General features: G+C 48.1%; 1 protein-coding gene across 8 annotated transcripts in view; it reads left to right on the forward strand.

Annotated features, from left to right (window-relative positions):
* Positions 1 to 1,411: 1,411 nt before the first annotated feature.
* Positions 1,412 to 20,771, forward strand: part of CD6 (CD6 molecule) — a 45,674-nt gene continuing 26,314 nt past the window's right edge. For all 8 annotated transcript variants that reach the window (XM_070365128.1, XM_070365130.1, XM_070365129.1 and 5 more), the window contains exon 1: positions 1,412 to 1,654. In XM_070365128.1, the coding sequence (XP_070221229.1) occupies positions 1,594 to 1,654 (61 nt within the window). In that variant the 5' untranslated portion in view covers positions 1,412 to 1,593. The remainder of the gene's footprint in view (positions 1,655 to 20,771) is intronic.

Genomic DNA, 20,771 nt, shown 5'->3' on the forward strand with positions numbered 1-20,771 from the left:
AAGGGATCTCACTAAGTGTTCCTTATTGGAGTTGAAAATGGAAGTGGGAGGCAGTTGTCTGCTGTATGCGCTTCCATAACCGTGCACAAGAGGGCAGTCTCAGCTGGTGCCAGAACTTCATCCACCCGGTGGGGCTGGACAGAGTTTACCCAGGGGGACCTGGTTCCTTGTGGTTCAACAACCTGCAACTTCAGATGTCCCCTCCCCATTCCACAGGTAGGGAAATGAAAACAAGTGAGGATGAGGGAAGTGTCAGGCCAGGCTTAGTGAATTTGAGATGGAGTCATATCAGGGAAGGGTCAGGAGAGAACCAGACTCCCCTGGACTTGGACTCAACTTCTTCATGGATTCTGTTTGGACGACCAGATTAAGTGAGCAGTTCCTTCGTTGACTCAACAACATTTGGCATTAGCTGTAGGTCCCCTGGGCTTCCCGGGTGACACTAGTGGTAAAGAACCTGCCTGAAAATGCAGGAGACATAAGAGAAGCAGGTTCAGTCTCTGGGTGGAGAAGATCCCCTAGAGGAGGTCATGGCAACCCACTCCAGTACTCTTGCTTGAAGAATCCCATGGACAGAGGAGCCTGGTGGGCTAAAGTCCATAGATCGCAGAGAGTCGAACCAGAAGAGACTTAATGTGCATGTAGACCCCCTATGGAGCACAATGGTGAATTAATTATGCTTGGGCTTTGTCCCTGCCTCCTTTGGAACTTTCTTTGCAGCCCAACCAGACAACTCAGCACTTCCCAAAGAGCCCTGGGGGGCCGCCTCGGCTCCGGCAAAGCCCCCTGCCCTTCCGCTCCTCAAGGCCCAGCAGCTTTCACACATTGCTGCCTGTTGAAAACCTGCTCATCCTTCTGGGCCCAGCTCCCGCGCCTGCCTCCCACAGAGCAATAAACGGGACCCAGTGGTATAGGGGGAACTGGAGCCTTCTGTGCCATCTCTGGGGGTGGCTCCAGCCTGCAGAAGGAGGTGGGGGAAAACCATCTCTTAGGACTGTTCTGATTTACGATGCTCACGCGGAGGCGGAGTCTCTCCCTCTTGAAAGTGCAAAGCTACACTCTCCTCCTTCCCATTCATCATGGCACCTGAGAACAAGGGAAAGTATGGGATTCAATCCCATGAGAGCCAGAGCTCACGGACTAGAATGGAACTGGGTCGCTCCTTCACTGTTCCAACATGTATTGATGGAGCATCTACTTACTATGTACCAGATCTCCAGAAGTGAGGCTTTCCCCGCTCTGCTCCCCTCTTCCTCAGGAGACCCTTGGGCCCCTGTGTGTATGTGTGTCTTACTCTGAGACTCTTAGGGTTTAGCCAGGCTTGGTGGCCTCGCAGTAGAGGCAGCTGGGCTCTCCTCACCTATATTACCAGCCTGGCTTCCTGGAGACCGAAACCACAAGTAGAGCACAGAGGCGTGAGAGACATTCGCAGGCTGGGCTTGGCCGCATGCGTGCAAAGGGTGCCGTCTCCTGCAGAGAGTTACAGACAGGAGCAGCCAGGGGCAGAGCAGCTGAGAGGGGCCCTCAGCGGCCTGTCCACCTCCTGGCCCTGGGATGGTGCTTCCCACCGCCGGGCACGCATAGCAGTCAGAGATGGCGGCAGACATGGCGCTCTTCTTCGTGGTTGCTGGATTGCTGACGGCAGCTCTCTCAGGTAGCCCCCTCCTCACCTCCTGCCATTCCTGTGGGAGGGCCTGGGACCTGCCCTCCAGGCCTCCTTTCTGGCTGTTTTCTCATGCTCATGTTTCTGGAGCCTTCTAGCTAAGACTACAGTCTGGTACCAGGATGGTCCCCAGCTGTGCCAACAGCATTTGGGGCCCAGGGAGGGTACAGGCACCCCCGTGAAGGGCTGGGGCTGTGCCTGGACAGTCCTAAGAGGACCCCTGAGGGTCAAATAATGTGGGCAGCATGCAAGCTTCTTATCAATGGGCTCCCAGTGTCTGAGGAAGGAGACACCTCCTATCCATAGGCTAAGGATTTCTTGCCAACTTTCAGGAAGGAACCGTTTTCCTTCCAGAGAAGCAGGCTCACTGCTGATTGCGTTTTCAACCCCAAAGCAGAGGCTCTGGGTTCACCAGGCTTGTACCACGGATGGTAGAGTCATCCTGTAACAGAATTTGGGGAAGCCAAGCAGACTAGGGGACAGGTGGCCACTGGTGACTCCATTGGGGGTAGTTTAGGGCAGTGTTCCCCAACCTGTTGGGTACGAGGGACCAGTTTTGTGGAAGACATTTTTTTTCCACCAACCAAGGTGGGGGTGGGATGGTTTCAGAATGATTCAAACACATTCTATTTACTGTGCACTTTATTTCTATTGTTATTACATCAATTCCACCTCGATCATCAGGCATTAGATCCCAGAGGTTGGGGACCCTGGTTTAGGGCACATATGAGCAGAGAGTCTCTTGAGAGCCAGCTCCTTTCTGATCCTGAGGTCCTCATGGGGACCAAGGCACCGCCTGGAGTGACCTGGGCCAGGCATGAGATGGCGGAAAGGTTCTGCTCATCGGATGCTTGTTGGTCCCCCGCGGAGGGTGGGGTTCAAGGTGGCAGAGGTCCTGCTGCTCTGGGCCCTCATGTCTGGAGGGTAAGGAGATGGGGATGGAAACAGAATTCTGGGCCCAGAAGTCTGGGTCCACTTGGCAGTAGAGATGCTAAGTGCTTTCAGTTTGATGTGAGGGAGACCCTGGAAGGCGCCATCGGGAAACCTGGAGCATTTGGGGAGCTGTGGAGGGCTCTTCTCTCTGCCTCCATCTGTCTAGAGGCATGTGCTTCCAGCCTCCTGACTTCACACTGCTTCAGGAAAAACTGATTAGCTCTAGGAGTGGGTATGGGTAGGACTTTGGCACCGTATGAGTGTCCGGAAGAGAGGCCTTGCCTGTTCTCACTCTACCAGGAGCTTCCGGAGCTCGGCCACTTTCTGCCCCCGAGCTGGACAGACAGATGGTCTGAGAGTGGGCCCCTCACTCTGCATCTCTATCCTCTGTTTTTCATGAGCGGCTTGCTTCAGCTCTGGGTCTGAAAGGCCTGCAGGCCCTGGGATCTGGCCTCGCACGGTGTCTGAATGGAGGTGGGAACCCGGGCTGGGCAGAGCCGAGGAAGGTGGAGCAGAGGGCACCTGGGGCCCGTTCTCTACACTTCACCATGGCTCTGCCCGGCCCACTCCACTCTCAGGATAGTTACTTCGTGTTTTCAAAACTGCATTTATACTCAATTGACTCACTTGTTACTAATACAAGTTCAGTTTTGAAAGGAAACTTTATGTCACAATTTACACATGGAAAACTGACATCATTTGCCACAAATAAAAGGAAAAGATAAGCATAAAAATATATGGCAGTGAAAACCAGTTCTTACGACTTGTTAGCAGACAGTTAAAAGAATGTAACGGCCCTTGAGCCCAAAGCCAGCCCTCTTTGTTAAAGGGGAGATGAGGAGGTGATAAAGACATCCTGCCTCCAAACTGTGATTTTTGTCTTGACTGTTCAGGGGGACTGAGAGTCCTTTTGTTTGTAGTGCTCAGTCTTTGTGACCCCTTGGACTGTAGCCCGCCAGGTTTCCCTGTCCAGGGGATTTCCCAGGCAAGAATACTGGAGTGGGTTGCCATTTCCTACTCCAGGAGAAAGCCCTTTAGGCAGGAATAGTTTCCTTGCTCTGTGATTAAATGGCATTAAATGCTGCTCCCTTCAACCCTCCTAAGGGTGCCCAGAGGTATAGATTCTAGTTCTTGGAAATGTGGCCTGACATAGGGGCAGTCGGGCAGAAGGGAACTGGAGAAAAGCAAAGAAAGAAAAGCAGAGGAGAAGAGGGAGGGAGGAAGGGGAGCTGGGAGGATGAGGTCCATGAGGAGGTTCCAGGGCTTTGCCCCCATGGCTGCATGTGGCCCGGGGGGCTTACTAGGCATGTGGCACGTGGAGTCTGGCTCTCTCGTGTCGTGGTGGACCTGGTCATTACTCTTTGGAGTTGGGTTGGCCTCCCCTGTCCTTCTCCCCTTTGCAGTCCCAGCTCCAGGTTCCATCCTGGGCCTTGCAGAGCAGTTTCTCTGGCCAGGCTGGCCTGGATTCTGGGCAGGCCTCTCAGCAGGTCTTGGTCTGTCCTGATGAGCGACCAGGGCAGGGACCAGGGTGTAGAGACCCATGCTTCCCAATTCCCCCTTGGTGCTCCCTCCCAATTCCCCCTTGGTGCTCCCTAGAGGCCTGGGCCAGAGACCTGTTGGTCCACCTACCCTCCAGTTCTGCCTCACTTTCCAGATCAGCCAGGGTGGGTGGAGAGGTGGGGAGAAGGAGCCAGAAACCCCTGACTGGGGAGTTTTGGAGGGCTGAGTGGGGGAGTCAGGAGACCCTCGATGGATCCCTGACACGCTGCCTCTCAGTCACCTTGTAGTAGGGCTTCTCAGCTTTAGACCTCAGTTTGTGTGGAACGGGGAGCTTTGGACAGACAGTCCTTGAGGGATCCGTCATATCTGACACTACGAGAGACGCAGGAACAAAGAACCTAGCCAGTCCTGCCGGGGCCGAGCCGAAGCCAGTGACTCGAATTCCATCTGGACTGTGGTCGGCGAGGTCCTCAAGGGCTGCTTCTGTGCACTTGAAAAGGCTATATGTGGTCACTTTAAAAAATAGCTTCTTAAATTAACAATTAAAAAAAAATCTATTATTTCCTTGCCTTGTAAATACATAGACCTCATTTTCTTTATAAGTCCAGTGGCTTTTAAACAACGGCTCTCAAGGACTCTTTGATTAATATTTCAACAAGTCAGGTTGAACAGAGTAAGCCTCCTTAAAGAATAAATACCACTTACAAATATAGCTGATTTAATTCCCTTAGATCTGTGACGTCTAATTTAGCTGCCACTGCAGTGTGCCGTCCGAATGTGGTCGTCCGAAGGGAGATGTGTTAGGAATGCAAGATACACTGCAGAGTTCAGAGATGTGTTCAGAGAAAGAATGTGAAAATAACTCATTAATAACTTTTATATTAATTACACATTGAAATGAAAATAGTTTAGATATGTTAGGTAAAAGTACTACTGTTACAATTAAGCTTGCTGCTAAGTCACTTCAGTTGTGTCCGACTCTGTGCGACCCCATAGATGGCAACCCACCAGGCTCCCCCATCCCTGGGATTCTCCAGGCAAGAACACTGGAGTGGGTTGCCATTTCCTTCTCCAATACATGAAAGTGAAAAGTGAAAGGGAAGTCACTCAGTCGTGTCTGACTCTTAGCGACCCCATGGACTGCAGCCTACCAGGCTCCTCCATCCATGGGATTTTCCAGGCAAGAGTACTAGAGTGGGGTGCCATTGCCTTCTCCATCAATTAAGCTTACCCATTCCTTTTTAAAAATGTAGCTGACAGAAAATGTAAAATGATGTATGGAGCATATATTACATTTACATTGGAGATCACTGCCTTAGATATTCTACACTGCATTTATGCGTGGGTGCTTGTAAGTCACTTCAGTCATGTCCAGCTTTTGCAACCCCACGGACTGTAGCCTGCTAGGTTCCTCCATCCTTGGGATACTCCAGGCAAGAAAATTGGAATGGGTTGCCATGCCTTCTTTCAGACACTGCATTTATAAATTTAATGTATTTGATTGTCTTATAAATGCCTCAAATACCTCTAAGAAACACAGCATTACCAAGGATTTAAAATAATTTTTATAAATCTAAAAAACTAAGTTATAAACAAAGTGAATATTAAATTCTCTTAAGTAGTTTGATCATGTTTACAGACGTTGTCAAATTCTCTTAATTTTTTAGGTTAAAATTTCAACTGGAGTCAATTACTCAGTCACAAACATGATAGATTCTGCTGCTGCTGCTGCTGCGAAGTCGCTTCAGTCGTGTCCGACTCTGTGCGACCCCATAGACAGCAGCCCACCAGGCTCCCCCGTCCCTGGGATTCTCCAGGCAAGAACACTGGAGTGGGTTGCCATTTCCTTCTCCAATGCATGAAAGTGAAAAGTGAAAGGGAAGTCGCTCAGTCGTGTCCGACTCTTAGCGACCCCATGGACTGCAGCCCACCAGGCTCCTCTGTCCATGGGATTTTCCAGGCAAGAGTACCGGAGTTGGGTGCCATTGCCTTCTCCGAGAAACTCTAGTGGCCAAAAATTCTTAAACACGAAAATATAGGATTTTATACACCAACATGCAGAATTTGGCCCAACTTAAACTTGACAAAAAGGTACAAATACTATGGGTTTTTATGTTTTTCATCACCTGTGTATTTTAAATTCTAATCTTCCTGGGCTTAAAAGCCACTTACCAAGGAGAAAATAATGGTACCACTGCAGGTAACTTGACTTATCCCAAGCAGGCTAGAGTTTCTGTATCAGTGGACTGAGATGAGGACAGTTTTTTTTGTTGTTTTGCCAAAATATGAGACTGCATTCTCTTGTGCTGCTGATGGATAGCTCATGCCCTCTTATTGGACTGGTCTCTCCACACACAATCCAAATTTAACAAGCCTAATCCTCTCTATCTCCCCCTAACTCAGGGGCTTTTACCACTTGATTGGATTAAATTAAACAAATGGTTACTATTCTTTTTTTTTTTTTTAATCTCCCACATTCTTCCTGTCTGGCAAGTCTTATCCATCTATGAATAATGTATGACAGCCACCTCCATATTTCTCCCAGCTTAGTCTGGTTCTCTGGTCATACACCCGGTGGGGACAGTTAACGTGGCTGTCACCAGGGTGGTAACGCAAGACAAGGCAGCTCCTAGGGCGTTGGGGCTGGCATAGTCAGCCTAACACAGATGATTCCAGAGGGATCCGGAATGAGTGAGAAACACTACCCACAGCATCCCTCATTCAGTTCACATATATTGAAGCCTGCTCTGAGTCAGCCTCATTTCTTACAGAAACCTTCGAGAATTAAATCGAGACCCCAGCTGTCGGATTCTGAGGCTGAAGCATCAGCTGTCCCCCTGGGACAAGGAAGCAGGTGGTCCATTTGAGGCTTTGGGATAGGGGCCTGGAGAAGGACCTCCCCGCTCCTGCCGCCACCACACACACACCCTGGCATGCAGCCTTCGCCATCCCCCTGCATGGACCACAGCTAAATTCCCTGCTGGGTCCTCAGCCCTGCACTGAGATCCCTTGCTTTCCCCAGTCTCAGGGTCTTCCAACTCCTCTATCGCACCCTCATCACTGCCCTCCTCCCCACATCTGGTCAGGGCGAGGTGTGTCAGAAGAGCAGCATTTTCTGGGGGGTCCACATTCTTGCCCCTTCTAGGTGTTTACTAAAGCTGCCATTCTACCTGACCATTTGCTTAATATTCTTAATAGATGCTTTAAAGTATAAAGACATTTACTTAAAAAAAAAAAGAAAACCCCTACATATTGCTGCCTTAAAGCCATTGTCAATCACCTGAATGGTAATAACGGTGAAAATAAACATCATGGAAAAATGTTATTCATTTCTGGTCAGACCTGTGGTATTTAATACCATGCCAGTGACCACTTAAATGTGAACTTATAAATGTTACACAGCCAGGACAAAGATCTCATATATGTAAGTACAGGATTTAGTGGTTAACATAATGTCGTTTGTACCATAAGCTCGTTTACCCACATAAAGACCCCATTGTGTAGGTGAGGAAACTGAGGTTTAGCGAGGCTCAGCCCTGTCCGAAGTCTGTGGCTAAGACCTGCCAGGGCTTGAGCTGAGGTCTCCTGACCGGCAGCTCTGAGCTCTCTCCGCCGCGAAAGGTGCCTGGTCTGTCTCCCGTCTGGCTGCTTTCCAAGGATGAGGCATCTCTCCCAGATATTGTACCCTCCCAGGCTTGCAGCCTTAATACTGGGTCCAGGGATGGCCCCAAGGGGCCTCAGGGATGGATCCTGGGGCCCCCAAAAGACTTTTAAGGGATGGATGGGAGCAAATGGGCCGCCTCCCTCCACAAGGCTCGGCCTTCACGGACTTGCTGTGCATGTACCTTGCCCACCAGGCCAGGAATGATCTAAGTGAAGCTAAAGAGATACCATGTCAAAGAGATACCATAAGCCAAAGGAGAGCTTGCATAGCAGAGGGCTCCATTTATCCACATTTATTTAGCAACTGTCGGGAAGATCCCCTGGAGAAGGAAATGGCAACCCATTCCAGTACTCTTGCTTGAAAAATTTCATGGACAGAGGAACCTGGTGGGCTACAGTTCATGGGGTCACAAAGAGTTGGACACAACTGAGTGACTTCACACTCACTCACTGTGTGCCAGGCCCTGAGCTGGTACTGAGCTATGAAGGCTTGACATTGAACGTGTTAAATGTTGAAGTGAAAGTGGCTCAGTCGTGTCTGACTCTTTGCGACCCCATGGCCTACAAAGTCCATGGAATTCTCTAGGCCAGAATACTGGAATGGGTAGCCTTTCCCTTCTCCAGGGGATCGTCCCAACCCAGTGATCAAACCCAGGTCTCCCGCATCACAAGCAGATTCTTTACCAGCTGAGCCACAGGGGATGGTGATAAAACATACAAGGGTCAGCCCAGGGTAGATGCGACAACAGGTGCAATCCGATGATAGTCATAACCACCATCCATTGCAGGGGACTTACATTCTCCAAGCACCAGCCGTGATTATTCTTTCCTCTCTTGACATTGGGGTGCTTGCCCCTATTTTATATTAATAGGTGGGGAAACGGAGGGTCAGAAAGCTCTGTACTTTGTCCCAGTCTGTGGCTGATGCTTAGCTTAACCCCATGGGTTTAAATCCATGATGCTGAGTTTAAAACATGGGTTTTAGATCTCCAAAACCCACATTCTCCATCACTGGGTTGCTCAGTTTCTGGGAGCTGGAAATCAGGATAGGGAGAGCTTGAACTTGCCACAGAGGGGCTGGACACGGGGACAAGAAGGCTTTGCATACCAAAATACGATGGCAAAAGACATCTTAGGCCCAAAGACACTTTTTAAAAAATTTATTTACTTCCTTTGACATTTTAAAAAAATGAATGCCTGCGAAAGCTGGTGAGATCCTTGTGTTGTGTGGGTATCGACTTCCTGGTTTTGGTGAGTTACTCTAGTTATAGAGCGGGTCACCATCCGGGGAAGCTGGATTTTTCTGTGCTATTCTGTGCCTGGGATTTCTCTGTGCTATTCTGGCAACTTCTTGTGAGTCTATAATTTCAGAATAAAAAGTTAAAGGGAAAAAAAAGGCATTTCAGGCAAAAGAACCATTTGAGCAGAATCTGAAGAGCAAGGCCTAAGGCCTATTGGGTGGGTAGGTCCCCAGAGCCCAGAAGAGCTGGGTGCCAGGCTCTCTATCTGCTGACTCACCCAGACTGCTGTGTCATGAGGATGCAGTGAGCATGCCAGGCACAGAGACTGGCACAGAGATGGCCCACACAGACCGTACATTTGCCTGCACCAGGCCAACTGGGTAGTGCTTTGTAAATTCATACACCTGTCTTGCCCTCCTTACATCCCTGTGAAGTCTGCTTATGAGCGCCACATGTCAGGGGCTCAGAGAGGTGAAGTGACTTTTCCCAGATGGCACAGTGAATAGTCAGTTGAAAGATAAACTGAGGCATATTAAAATCTTTTAATGCAGTAAAAATTCTAAAGAGCAAAAAGCAGTTATAATCGGCAGCATGCGCTCTGACAGAAAGGACAGGTATATAAGGGGATTTTTATTTTATTTTCGAACTTTAAACTTTAAATTTTGTATTGGGGTATGGCTGATGTGATAGTTTCAGGTGGATAGTGAAGGGACTCGGCCATGCAAATTAATGTATCCTTTCTCCCAAAACCCCTCTCCCACCTAGGCTATCACGTAACATTGAGCAGAGTTTACAATGTTGTGTTAGTTTTAGGTGTACAGCAAAGTGATTCAGTTATGCATACATATATGTCTATGTTTTTCAGATTATTTATGCTTATAGGTTATTACAAAATATTGAGTATAGTTCCCTGTGCTATGCAGTAGGTCTTTGTTGGTTATCACAAAATTGCTTTATTTTAGGAATGGCAGGGTCTAACAGGCAGATGACTTAACTAGCCCTGGTCAGGTGAAACCATAAAGTCTTGACTTGGTGATGTGGGGCTTAGCATAAGCAAGCCCATCTGGGGCCCCTTGTTTTCAACAAGGCTCGCAGCTAACTATTAGGTGCCAGATCTTTTTTTAAAATTCTATTTATTCATTTATTTTTGGCTGCATTGGTGTCTTTCTCGCTTTATGTGGGGTTTCTCTTGCAGTTGCGGTGAGTGGAGGCAACTCTTGGATGCAGGCTTCTCATTGTGGCAGCTTCTCTTATTGCAGAGCACAAGCTCTAGGCTCTCAGGCTTCAGTAGTTGCAGCACAAGGGCTCTGTAGTTGGGGTGCATGGGCTTAGTTGCTCTGAGACATGTGGAATCTTCTTGGACCAGGGATTGAGCCCGTGTGCCCTGCACTGGCAGGCGGATTCTTATCCACTGTGCTGCCTGGGACTCCAAATCCATAATGTTTCCCTGCCCTGGAAGATGGCAGGGTTTGGGAACCCATCCACATCAATTTTTCTAGGAAAGGTCTCCCATTCTCTGCAGAGTTTTCACCTCAGCTGGGCTGTCATGGAACGAGTGTGAAGAAACTCTAGAAGGGACTCATGTGTCAGAAGCCACTTCCTGGCCAGCCGAGCTTCTGCCCAGCCTCGGTTTCCCCAGTTGTAAAGTGGGATCAGTGGTAACCTCCAGAGCCCAGGGTTGGGATGAGGCTGCATAAGATGTTAGCTGTGAAGTACCTGGGGGAACTCAGGGCTCCTTGGGGCCCCAAAGAGCCCCACAGCCAGGGCGTGGAGCTGGGCCTCAGGGCGGGAGCTCACAGGGACAGCGGAGGGAAGCCCGGGTTTCCGCCCACCATTTTGTAAACTCCTGCGGCCAAACTGCCTCTGCCTAAAAATGGCAGCTGAGGCAGCCCCCAGGAAGCCAGCCCGGGCAGGGAGGCAGGGCAGATGGGCTGGGGAGGAGCCTGAGGGGGCCTTGGGGTATGCTGGATTAGGGTAGTGTAATGGAAAAAAGACCCCCCTTTTTTCCCCTGCAAGGAGGATGCCTTGGATCTCCACTGTGTATCAGAGGTGGCAGAACGCATTAGGAGTTCCAGGCTCTAAGTTTCCAGGTCATCCTGACCACTCCACTGTGACCCTGAACTGGGCTGGGCTCTCCAGGTAGGGCCAGACCAGCCCAGGGAGTCTGCGCCGAGGGTTGGGGGCCTGGGCTGTGGGGTCCTGAATGAGGGGCTCCTCAGAGATGACAGCTTCTCAAGGTGTCCTGAGGGTCTTATGGGAGTGCCCTGCTTTCAATTTGAAAATCACCTACTGAGCCCTGAGCCGAGGAGAACACAGAGGTGAAGTCGCTGTGTGCAAAGCTATGCATGGCTCTGTCATCTTGCAGGAGCACAAAGTGATGCTCGGAAAACTGGAGCCACGCAGACAGTTGCCGACTGAACTGGGACCAGAGTGGCTTTCTGGTCTCTGACCAACCCATCCCTACCAGCTGCCTCTTCCGAAATAGGGCTTCAGGAAAGATTTTCTCTATACTTTGGTAGAAGTTTTTGGTAGTTGTGTTCATCTCTTCCAGGAGAGGTGCCTGGGAGCAGAGCTGGGGTGGGGGAGTTGGGGCAGAGGTGGAGAAGCGTGTCCAAGACAGGGAGAACGTTCATTCCTCATTCTGCTTAGCGAGACCACCTTTCTGTCTTTCCTTCGGCTAAAGTAAACATACTTGCCAAATGAATCAAATTTCTTGGAGAGATATGCTGCATTCTCCAGATGGGATTCTAGAAATATCAGAATGAGATGGTTGGATGGCATCACCGAATCAATGAACATGAGTTTGAGCAAACTCTGGGAAATGGTGAAGGACAGGAAGCCTGACATGCTGCAGTCCATGGGGTTGCAAAGAGTCAGACACGACTTAGTGACTGAACAACAATAACAAGCTGAGTTGGAAGACTTCATCGCCAGAGGGCTGCCAGTCATTGACATCTACCCATTTGTCAGAGGAGGGAACTGAGGCGCAAAGTGGGGAGTGAGGCACCCAGGGTCATGGTCAGGGGTGAGAAGTTTGCTCTGCAGGCTGTGCCCTGGGTCCCTTCCACACATCACCCAGAGGGCCCACATGTGTCCTCAGTTCCCCCACCTCGATGTGGATATGTCAGGGGAGCACTGTGGGCTTACGTGGTCTGAGGTGAACACAACTGACCGTGGCCTCTAAGATGTCAGCCTTGTGAGGCGAGGAGCTGGCTTCCTGCAGCCACTTTGCCTCCACCATCTCAATGGCTCCTCAGTTCCTAGCCTTTTTTCTAGCTTAGTATTTTAGGTTTGTTTTTTTTTTTTTAATTTATTTCAGCACAATTTTAGACTTCCTGCGAAGCTGCAAAAATAATACAAAGATTTTCCTTGTGCTCTTTACTCGGACTCCCTGACTGGTTAATACTTTTTATAATTTTCTCTATTTTTCTACCACATTTTTTTCTTAAACCACTTGAGAGCAAGTTGTAGACATAATGGCCCTTTCTCTTAAATATGTCAACATGTCTCAAAAAAAAAAAAAAAGGCGTTCTTTTATGTAACCACCGTACGTGTATCAAAATCAGGTGATTAACATCACTACAAAAATAATCTACAGAACTTTGTCAGATTTTTCCAAAACAATTTGTCTTAGAGGCAAAAGAAAATTCTATGGAACGTATTGTGTTTCACTCTGCTGATTTTCTGGAGCATTTGCTCAGATTTTCTTTCTCTTTCATGATATTGATCATTTTGAGGAGTGCAGGCTAGTTTTTCTATAAAATGTTCCTCGTCAGGGCTTATCTGAAGGTCCCTCATGATTAGTTGTTCTTATTTTGTCAGGAGGGTCACAAAAGTGAAGCTGAGTCCTTCTCGGACATAGTATCAGCTGATCCCATTACCAGTGGTCTCACTTGGTTTGCTTGGATTAAGGTGTTGTCTGCTAGATAAAGTCACTTATTTCCTTTGTAATGAATATGTCTCTTATGGGCAGAGTCTCGGAGAATATATAAATATTTTGGTCCTCTTCAAATCTTTATCCACTCATAGTAATATTATGGCTGATTCCAGTCTGAATCAGTTATTATCATGATAGTGTCTTGATGGTGATGTTGTAAAGCCTTCATTCTTTTACAGGTGTAATTGCTGACATGGCTTTCTCTGCTGGCTCAGTGGGCGGGAACCAGTTGGCTTAGTGTCTGGAAGGCTGGTGCTGATGGGGCCATGTGTGAGAGCCCTCAGGCTGAGCCTCCGACGGCCACCATCTTGCCTGCCTCCTTGTGGCGCCCGGTGGGCTCCTCTTTGCTCCCTGGCCACCCTCCCTTCACCTTTACAGCTTCCTGCCATTCATCTGTGGAGCTCCTATTATGAGTGGGCACTGTTTTCAGCCACAGAGGAAGTGGGACAAAGCTCCAGACTTAAGGAGCTTATATTCTAGTGGAGAAAATAGACAAACAAATAAACACATTAAAAAATTAGTATTGGGACTTTCCTGGAAGTCCAGTGGTTAAGACTTCGCTTTCCAATGCAGGGAGTGCAGGTTCGATTCCTGATCAGGGAACTAAGATCCCATATGCCTTGAGGTGAACTCCCCCAAAACATTTAAAAAACAGTATCATTTCAGAGAGGAATATGTGCTATAAAAGAAGTAGAACCAAGGAAGGCAGATAGAGAGACTGGAATGGGGATTTAGGACAGGCCTCTGAGAGCCTGTGAGCAGAAATCTGACTGATGAAATGAGCCGTCCTTGCTGAGATCAGGGAGTAGGACATTCCAGGCAGAGGGCATGGCAGGTGCAAAGGCCCTGAGGCAGAAGTTAGTTTGACACGCTGGAGGAGATTACAGAGGGAGGGGGAGCCGGAGATGGAAAGGTTGGCAGTGTCAAGGAAAACATCAGTATGGACTCGGAATTAATCCAGAGGAAATGGGAAATCAGAGAGTTTTAAGTGTACAAGGATGTGATATGATTCACCCTTGTGCTTACTCAGTCCTGTTTGACCCTTCTTGACCCTTTAGGCTGTAGGCAGCCAGGCTCCTCTGTCCATGGGGTTTTTCAGGCAAGAATACTGGAGTGGGTTGCCATTTGCTTCTTTATGAGACCTTTTTGACCCAGGGACTGAACAAATATCTCTTGTGTCTCTTGCATTATAGGTGGATTCTTTACCTGCTGAGCCATGGGGAAAATCCTTATGTATATATAGTTATTTAACAAATATTTTTTATAATCAACTTTGTATGTAGATCTAAAAAAGTTTATTTAAACCTTGAAAGTCTCCAAGTTTCCTGTATCTCAAACCAATGTTACTTCAATAAGTTGATTATATCCATATAAACAGATGAGTCCCTCAGAACGACTGTGTCATTCACTAGCCTGCTATCCAAACCTAAGTCAGCTCTCCCTGTGTAAAAAAATCTTAGACATTAAAAGTAGAGAAGCATGACAATAAGACTTGCAATCCCCAGGACTGAAGAACTGGAAAAGGAATCATTTGCTTACTATGGGATTCAATACAATTTAATCTTGAATCTGAAGGTCATCTGGTTAGGAAATACTGCACAGCTGGGTGGAGGTGGTGGGGACAGCAGGAGCTGTGTTCTGAAGCACTGTCTGCTCGGCAGCCTCAAATCAGGGGCCATTGGAGGCAACAGAACTTAATCCCCTCTGGCTGACCCCAGCTTGCCCAACTCACCCATTTTCACCTTGGAGACCCTGAGGCCCAAAATGGGACAGGGACTCACCCAAGGTCATAATAATGGCTAGTCTCTATTCTACCATCTCTCCTTGTCACTCCCGCCCAGTTCCAGCTGAGAATTCAGACACGATGTAAGCATTAGTCATCCTTATTGTAAAAATGTTATAACAGCCACATTAAAAGAGATCTCACCCAGCACCCTCACACAACACGGCCTTTCGTTCTCGAAGAGGGACTGTGTGAGGCTCCGGGGCGTGGTGGGTGTTTAGTCTCATCAGTATGGAGGTGGGTGCGCTGAGGGGCACTGTGTTGGTTCCAATGAATGTTTATCAGAATGGCTGTGAGAATGTGAATCCTGGGGTCTCAGAGATCAGCATTTGCTCTCAAGCTCCACCACCTCCTCTGTGACCTTGGGCAAGTTTCTGAACCTCTCTGAGGGAAAATGAGTATGACCGAAATGTCAGCTCTCTTGCTCTCTGAAGTGAAGTATTAGCATATGTTATATAATGTCTCAGCAGGGGCCTGAGCAGCCCCTGTAACCAAGTACATTAACATTTCTGCAGCAAAATATATGATTTTTCATACCGCACAGAATAAAGACCATGAAACAACCCTGCATCATTTCAGGTCGGGAAGGCCACTCACAGAGTTATGAAAACCCCAGTGGTACCTGAGGGCTTCAGAACTGCAGTAAAGAATTGTGTAAGCGCAGTGCCAAGTAGTTAAGGAGAGGCAGGTCCTATGACAATCATTTTCTCTTTCAATCTCCCAGCATCGCCAGGAGGTGGCTGTTAATGTCACCACTTTCGTGGACAAAGGTCGCGGAGGATACTAGAGGTTAAGGGAGAGTGGCTATGTGTACATGTAAAACTGATTCACTTTGCTGTATGCCTGAAACTAACACCACATTTTAAGTCAATACTGTAGGCCAATAAAATTTCTTTTTAAGAAAAAGACAAGAAATCCAGATCCTAGTATTAAGAGGAAGAGATGAGATTCGACTTCAAAGCCTGTGAGAGTGTGCTTAGTCGCTTCAGTTGTGTCCGACTCTTTGTGACCCCATGGACTGCAGCCCGCCAGGCTCCTCTGTCCATGGAATTCTCCAGGCAAGCATACTGGAGTGGACTGCTGTGTCCTCCTCCAGGGGATCTTCCCAACCCAGGGATCCAGCCCGTGTCTCTTACGTCTACCTGCATTGGCAGGTGGGTTCTTTACCGCCAGCACCACCTGGGAAGCCCACCTGCTTCCAACTCTGCCATGTTGACCCCGGCCGTGCAGAGATGGCTTCTTGACTTCTCTGCTCCCTGACTCTGGAGTTTAGAAACAGAGTCGCCAGCCAGCGGAGTGGATTGGGAGGGTGGGATGCAGCTGGGAATAGGTTGGGAGGTCAGTTGGCTGAGCCAGACACTTATACCAAAGCAGTGGGTGTTGGTTGCTAGAGCCTGGGATGCCCACCTTAAACCTCTGCAAAACTTCCCAAGGGTCCAGCATACTTTGGCACTGACTAGACATTCAGCTGGCTCCCTGCTTGCCCCAGTGTAAAGGCTTCTTTATTTATCTTTTAATTTGTTTATTTCTGGCATCACTGCGTCTTCATTGCTGAGCACAGGCTTTCTCTAGTTGTGGTGAGCAGGGGATGCTCTCTAGTTGTGGCGCGTGGGCTTCTCATTGCGGTGGTTTGTCTTGTTGCAGAGCACGAGCTCTAGGGTGTGTGAGCTTCAGTAGTTGCTGCTCGAGGGCTTTAGAGCGCCAGCTCAGTAGTTGTGGCTCACGGGTTATTTGCCCAGTGGTATGTGAAATCTTCCTGCACCAGGGGTTGTACCCTTGTCCCCTGCATTGGCAGGAGGATTCTTAACCAGTGGACCACTCAGGGAAGTCCTGAAGGCCTCTTTTGACATCATGGGGAGAGACACTGGCCAGAGATCTTACCCATCATTGGAGTTCAGGGGCTGAGAAAGCAACAATGTCTTCTCAGCATTTAAGTCAGGGCTCAAGCACTTTTGTGAGGAAGAATGGGGGAAGCCTTGTGGTGCCAGGCTACTGGTGAGGAGAACGGGTGACATGGAGAGTGAAAGTTCACTGCCCCACGTGCTCTTGCCTCCAAGCCCGCTCACCCTCTGGAAAGATACATGTTAGATTCCCCAGGTTGTTTGGCAAAGACTTGGATATCTCCTGCTCTCCATCACATTCTCATCCTTGAGAACTCCTACTCATCCTCTAAGACCCCTCTCAACTGACCCTGTCAAAGTTATGGCCTCTCATCTCTATTCTTTGCAAAGCACTTTGTTCTGATGCCCGGATTAGCACTTCTACTTGATCGTAATCAACTATGAGTATACCTCTGTCCCCCACCATGGTGAGGGGCTGGTACAGAGCCTGGCTGAAAGGGAGGGAGGAAGGGAGGGAGAAGAGAAGGAGTCATGAAAAGAGGAAAGGAAGGAAGGGAGGAAGGGCACCTTCCTGACTAAGGTTTGGGATAAGCAAGAATGTGAAAGGAGTTTGAGCCACCTTGGAAGCTTCCTAGACAACAAGACTTATGAAGGGGAGTGTAGGGTGATGCTACGACCCCACAGCCCAGACGTGGGCTTGAATTTAGAGAAACCAGAAGCTGAATTCCGGCTTTACCTCTTAGTGACTGTGACCTTGAGCAAGTCAGTTTGAGTTCTCATCTGGAAAACTGAGACTTCAGTGGGTCCAACTGAAAGTAATTAGAGAGCATGTGCTGTATGTAAAAGCAGGTAAACACACATGCTACCACCACCCAGGGAACCCAAATTTATTTCCTGGACTTGAACTCATGGGTCTGGTTGGCCACGTGGCCATTGACCGCTCTGGCCTTCGGCTGCTAAATGGCACAAGATGGCCTTGGAGATTCAGGCTGAACATTCCCCCGTGTCTTCTCAGCTTCCCCTCTGAACCTGGATTTGGGTCTGGATTTGTTTAGAGAGTGGAGGTGGATGATGGTGGGAGGGGTGGGGCCCCTTGGGGCTGATGGGCACATGCTGAGCCAGGGTTGGTCCCCATTCTGTTCCAAGCCCGAGATACCTCCTGCTGAGAAGGACTGTGTTGCCTTCCTAGGAAGGGTGCCAGTGACTTCCAACAGCTTCTAGATATTGACATTAAGGGCGCCCTTCTCTTAAGGGGGCTTTAGACCATCTCAGGAAGGTGTCAGCATCACTCCCTGAGAGTTGGGGGGATTTTCGCCTCTTGCCCACACACAAGCTTCATTCACCCAGAAACTGCTGCTCCAGCAGCTCTCGGCAACTTTGACCCAGAGTCACTCCTGTGAGCCGGTGGGTGGGGACGGGCCCCCTGGAAAATCCTGCATGACCCAGCAGAGTTTCAGCTTCTACTGAAACCCAACCCTGCCCTTTGTACAGAAGGCTGGGCTCTGGGGGATTTTATTCTTGCATTTCACATACCTGAGTTTCTAGCTAAACATGGCAGGCCCTATCCTGCCTCTGGGCCTTTGCATGTGCTGTGCCCCCCTACCCAGAATGCCCCTCTCCTCCTCTCACTTGCGGACACTGCCTGGCACAGTGGGAAGGGTGACTGGAGAACAAACTTGGATTTCTATTCTGGCTCTGTCACCACCAAGCTCTGCGACCTTGGGTTAGTAATAGTTCCTCTGAGCCACTTTGTCAGTAAATGGGTCTCATAATAGCACCTCCTCACAGGGTTTTCATGTGGGTTCTGTGTGACAACATATATAAAGCTCTTGTTTCAGTAAATATGCCCCAGTGAAATGTCCCTTGACCATCAAGGCCTGGCTCAAAAGTCACCTCTCCTGCAGTAACTTCCTGAGCAGGCAGTCTAGGAAACCCTCTGTCCGGGTTCCAATCCTGCTTTGCCTTTTATGATCCCTGGTTCTGGGAAGTTCCTCCACCTCTCTTGAACCCTAAATTTCCCCATTTGTAAAGTGGGAATAATAGTACTTATCTGTGAGCATCGTGATGAAAACAAAAGAATTTAAAAAACATCCGAGTAAGCACACAAGACTCATTGGCAGGGGCAGTGATATGATTCAAGCAATTCACAAAGCTTTTTTCACATGCGTTGTCATTTTTTTAAAGTGTTGCTTTCATTTTCATCATTACATTACATACAATGTAAAATTACAGAATTTAGCAATGTCGGAAATACAAAGGAAAAAACCTACCTGTAATAAAAACTGTTGTTATTACCCTGTTATAGAGCCTTCTAGAAATGGCAACCTACTCCAGTATTCTTGCTTAGAGAATCCCATGGACAGAGGAGCCTGGTGGGCTACAGTCCATAGGGTCACAAGAGTCGGACATGACTTGGCGACTAAACCACCACCACCAGACATTTAGTCAGAAATATTGCAAACACGCGGAAGTGCACTGAGAGTGTTTGCACAACCCCTAGACATTCCTACCACCCAGACTGAAGAAATGCTGACATTCTTGCCATGTTTTCTCAGATCTATTTTAATAATGAAGAAAACCACACGGATGCAGTTGAAATATTTTCTTATCCCTCCCTCCCCAGAACACTCATGCTCCAAAATGTGGTGTGTCCCTTCTCTTCCATGTTTTATATTTTTATTACACAAAAATGTATCAATACCCAATAGATAGTAAGTCCACCATATTTTCTATACACGGTATCATATTGGACATATTGTTCTACAACTTACTTCTCTTGCTCAGAATACATTTCGAAGATCTAGCCAGGTAGGTAGATATAGATCTAGTTCACTTTTTTAATGAAATAATTCGTTCTATAAATAGAGCACAGTTTCTTTAATGATTTCTTGCTCGTGAGCTGTTGATTACTTCTAATTTTCTCTGATTACAAGCAGTGCTGTGGTAAAAATCCCTGTGCATGTCTGCGTGTGAACATGTCAGCGAATATTTTTCTAAGCTATAAATAGAAAGGTATCATTTTGGAGTCAAGACATCAGCATCTTCAATTCTATGAGGTCTCATTGGCCATTTTTTCTACACATTATAGTTATAAGAATGTGATCATTCTGTGTATTTTTTGCTTAATTTTTAAAAAATATTTTTTTTATTTAATTAATTTATTTTTTGACTGTGGTGGGTTTTTGTTGCTGCACTCAGGCTTTCTTTAGTTGCGGTGAGCGGGGCTACTCTTCATTGTGGTACACAGGCTTCTCACTGCGATGGTTTCTCTTGTTTTGAAGCAAAGTCTCTTGGTGCATGGGCCTGAGTAGTTGTGGCTCATAGGCTTAGTTGCTCTGCGGCATGTGGGATCTTCCCGAACCAGGGATCGAACCAGTGTCCCTTGCACTGCAAGGCAGATTCTTAACCACTGGACTGCCAGGGAAGCCCTCACCCTTTGTATTTTATTTATATTCAGCTTTTACCACTTATTGCACACATGCACACACACATCTATCACACACATACATTGTGCTTATTGATTCTGCAGGGTCTTCTTGGTTACTTACTGGGGCCAAGGTACTGGAGTTTTATGTGATCTTGTTTTAGTCCTGTGAGGTTTTTATTACCTGTGAGGTGAGGGAGGCAAGCTGGGCATATGAAGAGATTCACCCAAGGTTTTCACAGTAAGGAAGAAGCTGGTTTTCAAACCCGAGTTTCTTCAGTTCCAATCCAGTGCTATTTCTGCTGCCGAAAACCTGGTAGATGGTTCTACCCAAACCAGATTCTAGGACCCCATCCAAGACCAACTGAATTGGGATGTCCGCCTCTTGCCATGGTCTGAATTCTTACGGGGGATCAAGAAGATGCAGTTAGTAAAAGGCCAGTGTCTCTGGCCTGCTGGGCTTACTTGGAGTCATATCCTTCCTGTTATGCCTTGGGAATTTTTTTTTTTTTTTCACAATCCTCTATGCTCTCTGATGTCCCATCTTACCATCTGGTAGATGCAGGGAAGGTATCATCTGGCATGGGAGCCTGAGCAAGCCTTGTGGCCAAGACCAGAGAGCCTTTGCTTTTAAAGGAACTCGTTACCATGGAAACTGCAGTCCCCATCTCATCTCTAGGAATGCTGGATGACATGTTCGTAGAGGTGGGGAAGGGAATAGTGAGTTGTGAGTGTGAGGCAGCTCTGCTAAGCTTCCTAAGAAAGGTGGGGAGGCAGGAAGAAAGA

The sequence above is a fragment of the Bos mutus genome, chromosome 29 (genome assembly GCF_027580195.1).
Source record: "Bos mutus isolate GX-2022 chromosome 29, NWIPB_WYAK_1.1, whole genome shotgun sequence".
Classification (NCBI taxonomy): domain Eukaryota; kingdom Metazoa; phylum Chordata; class Mammalia; order Artiodactyla; family Bovidae; genus Bos; species Bos mutus.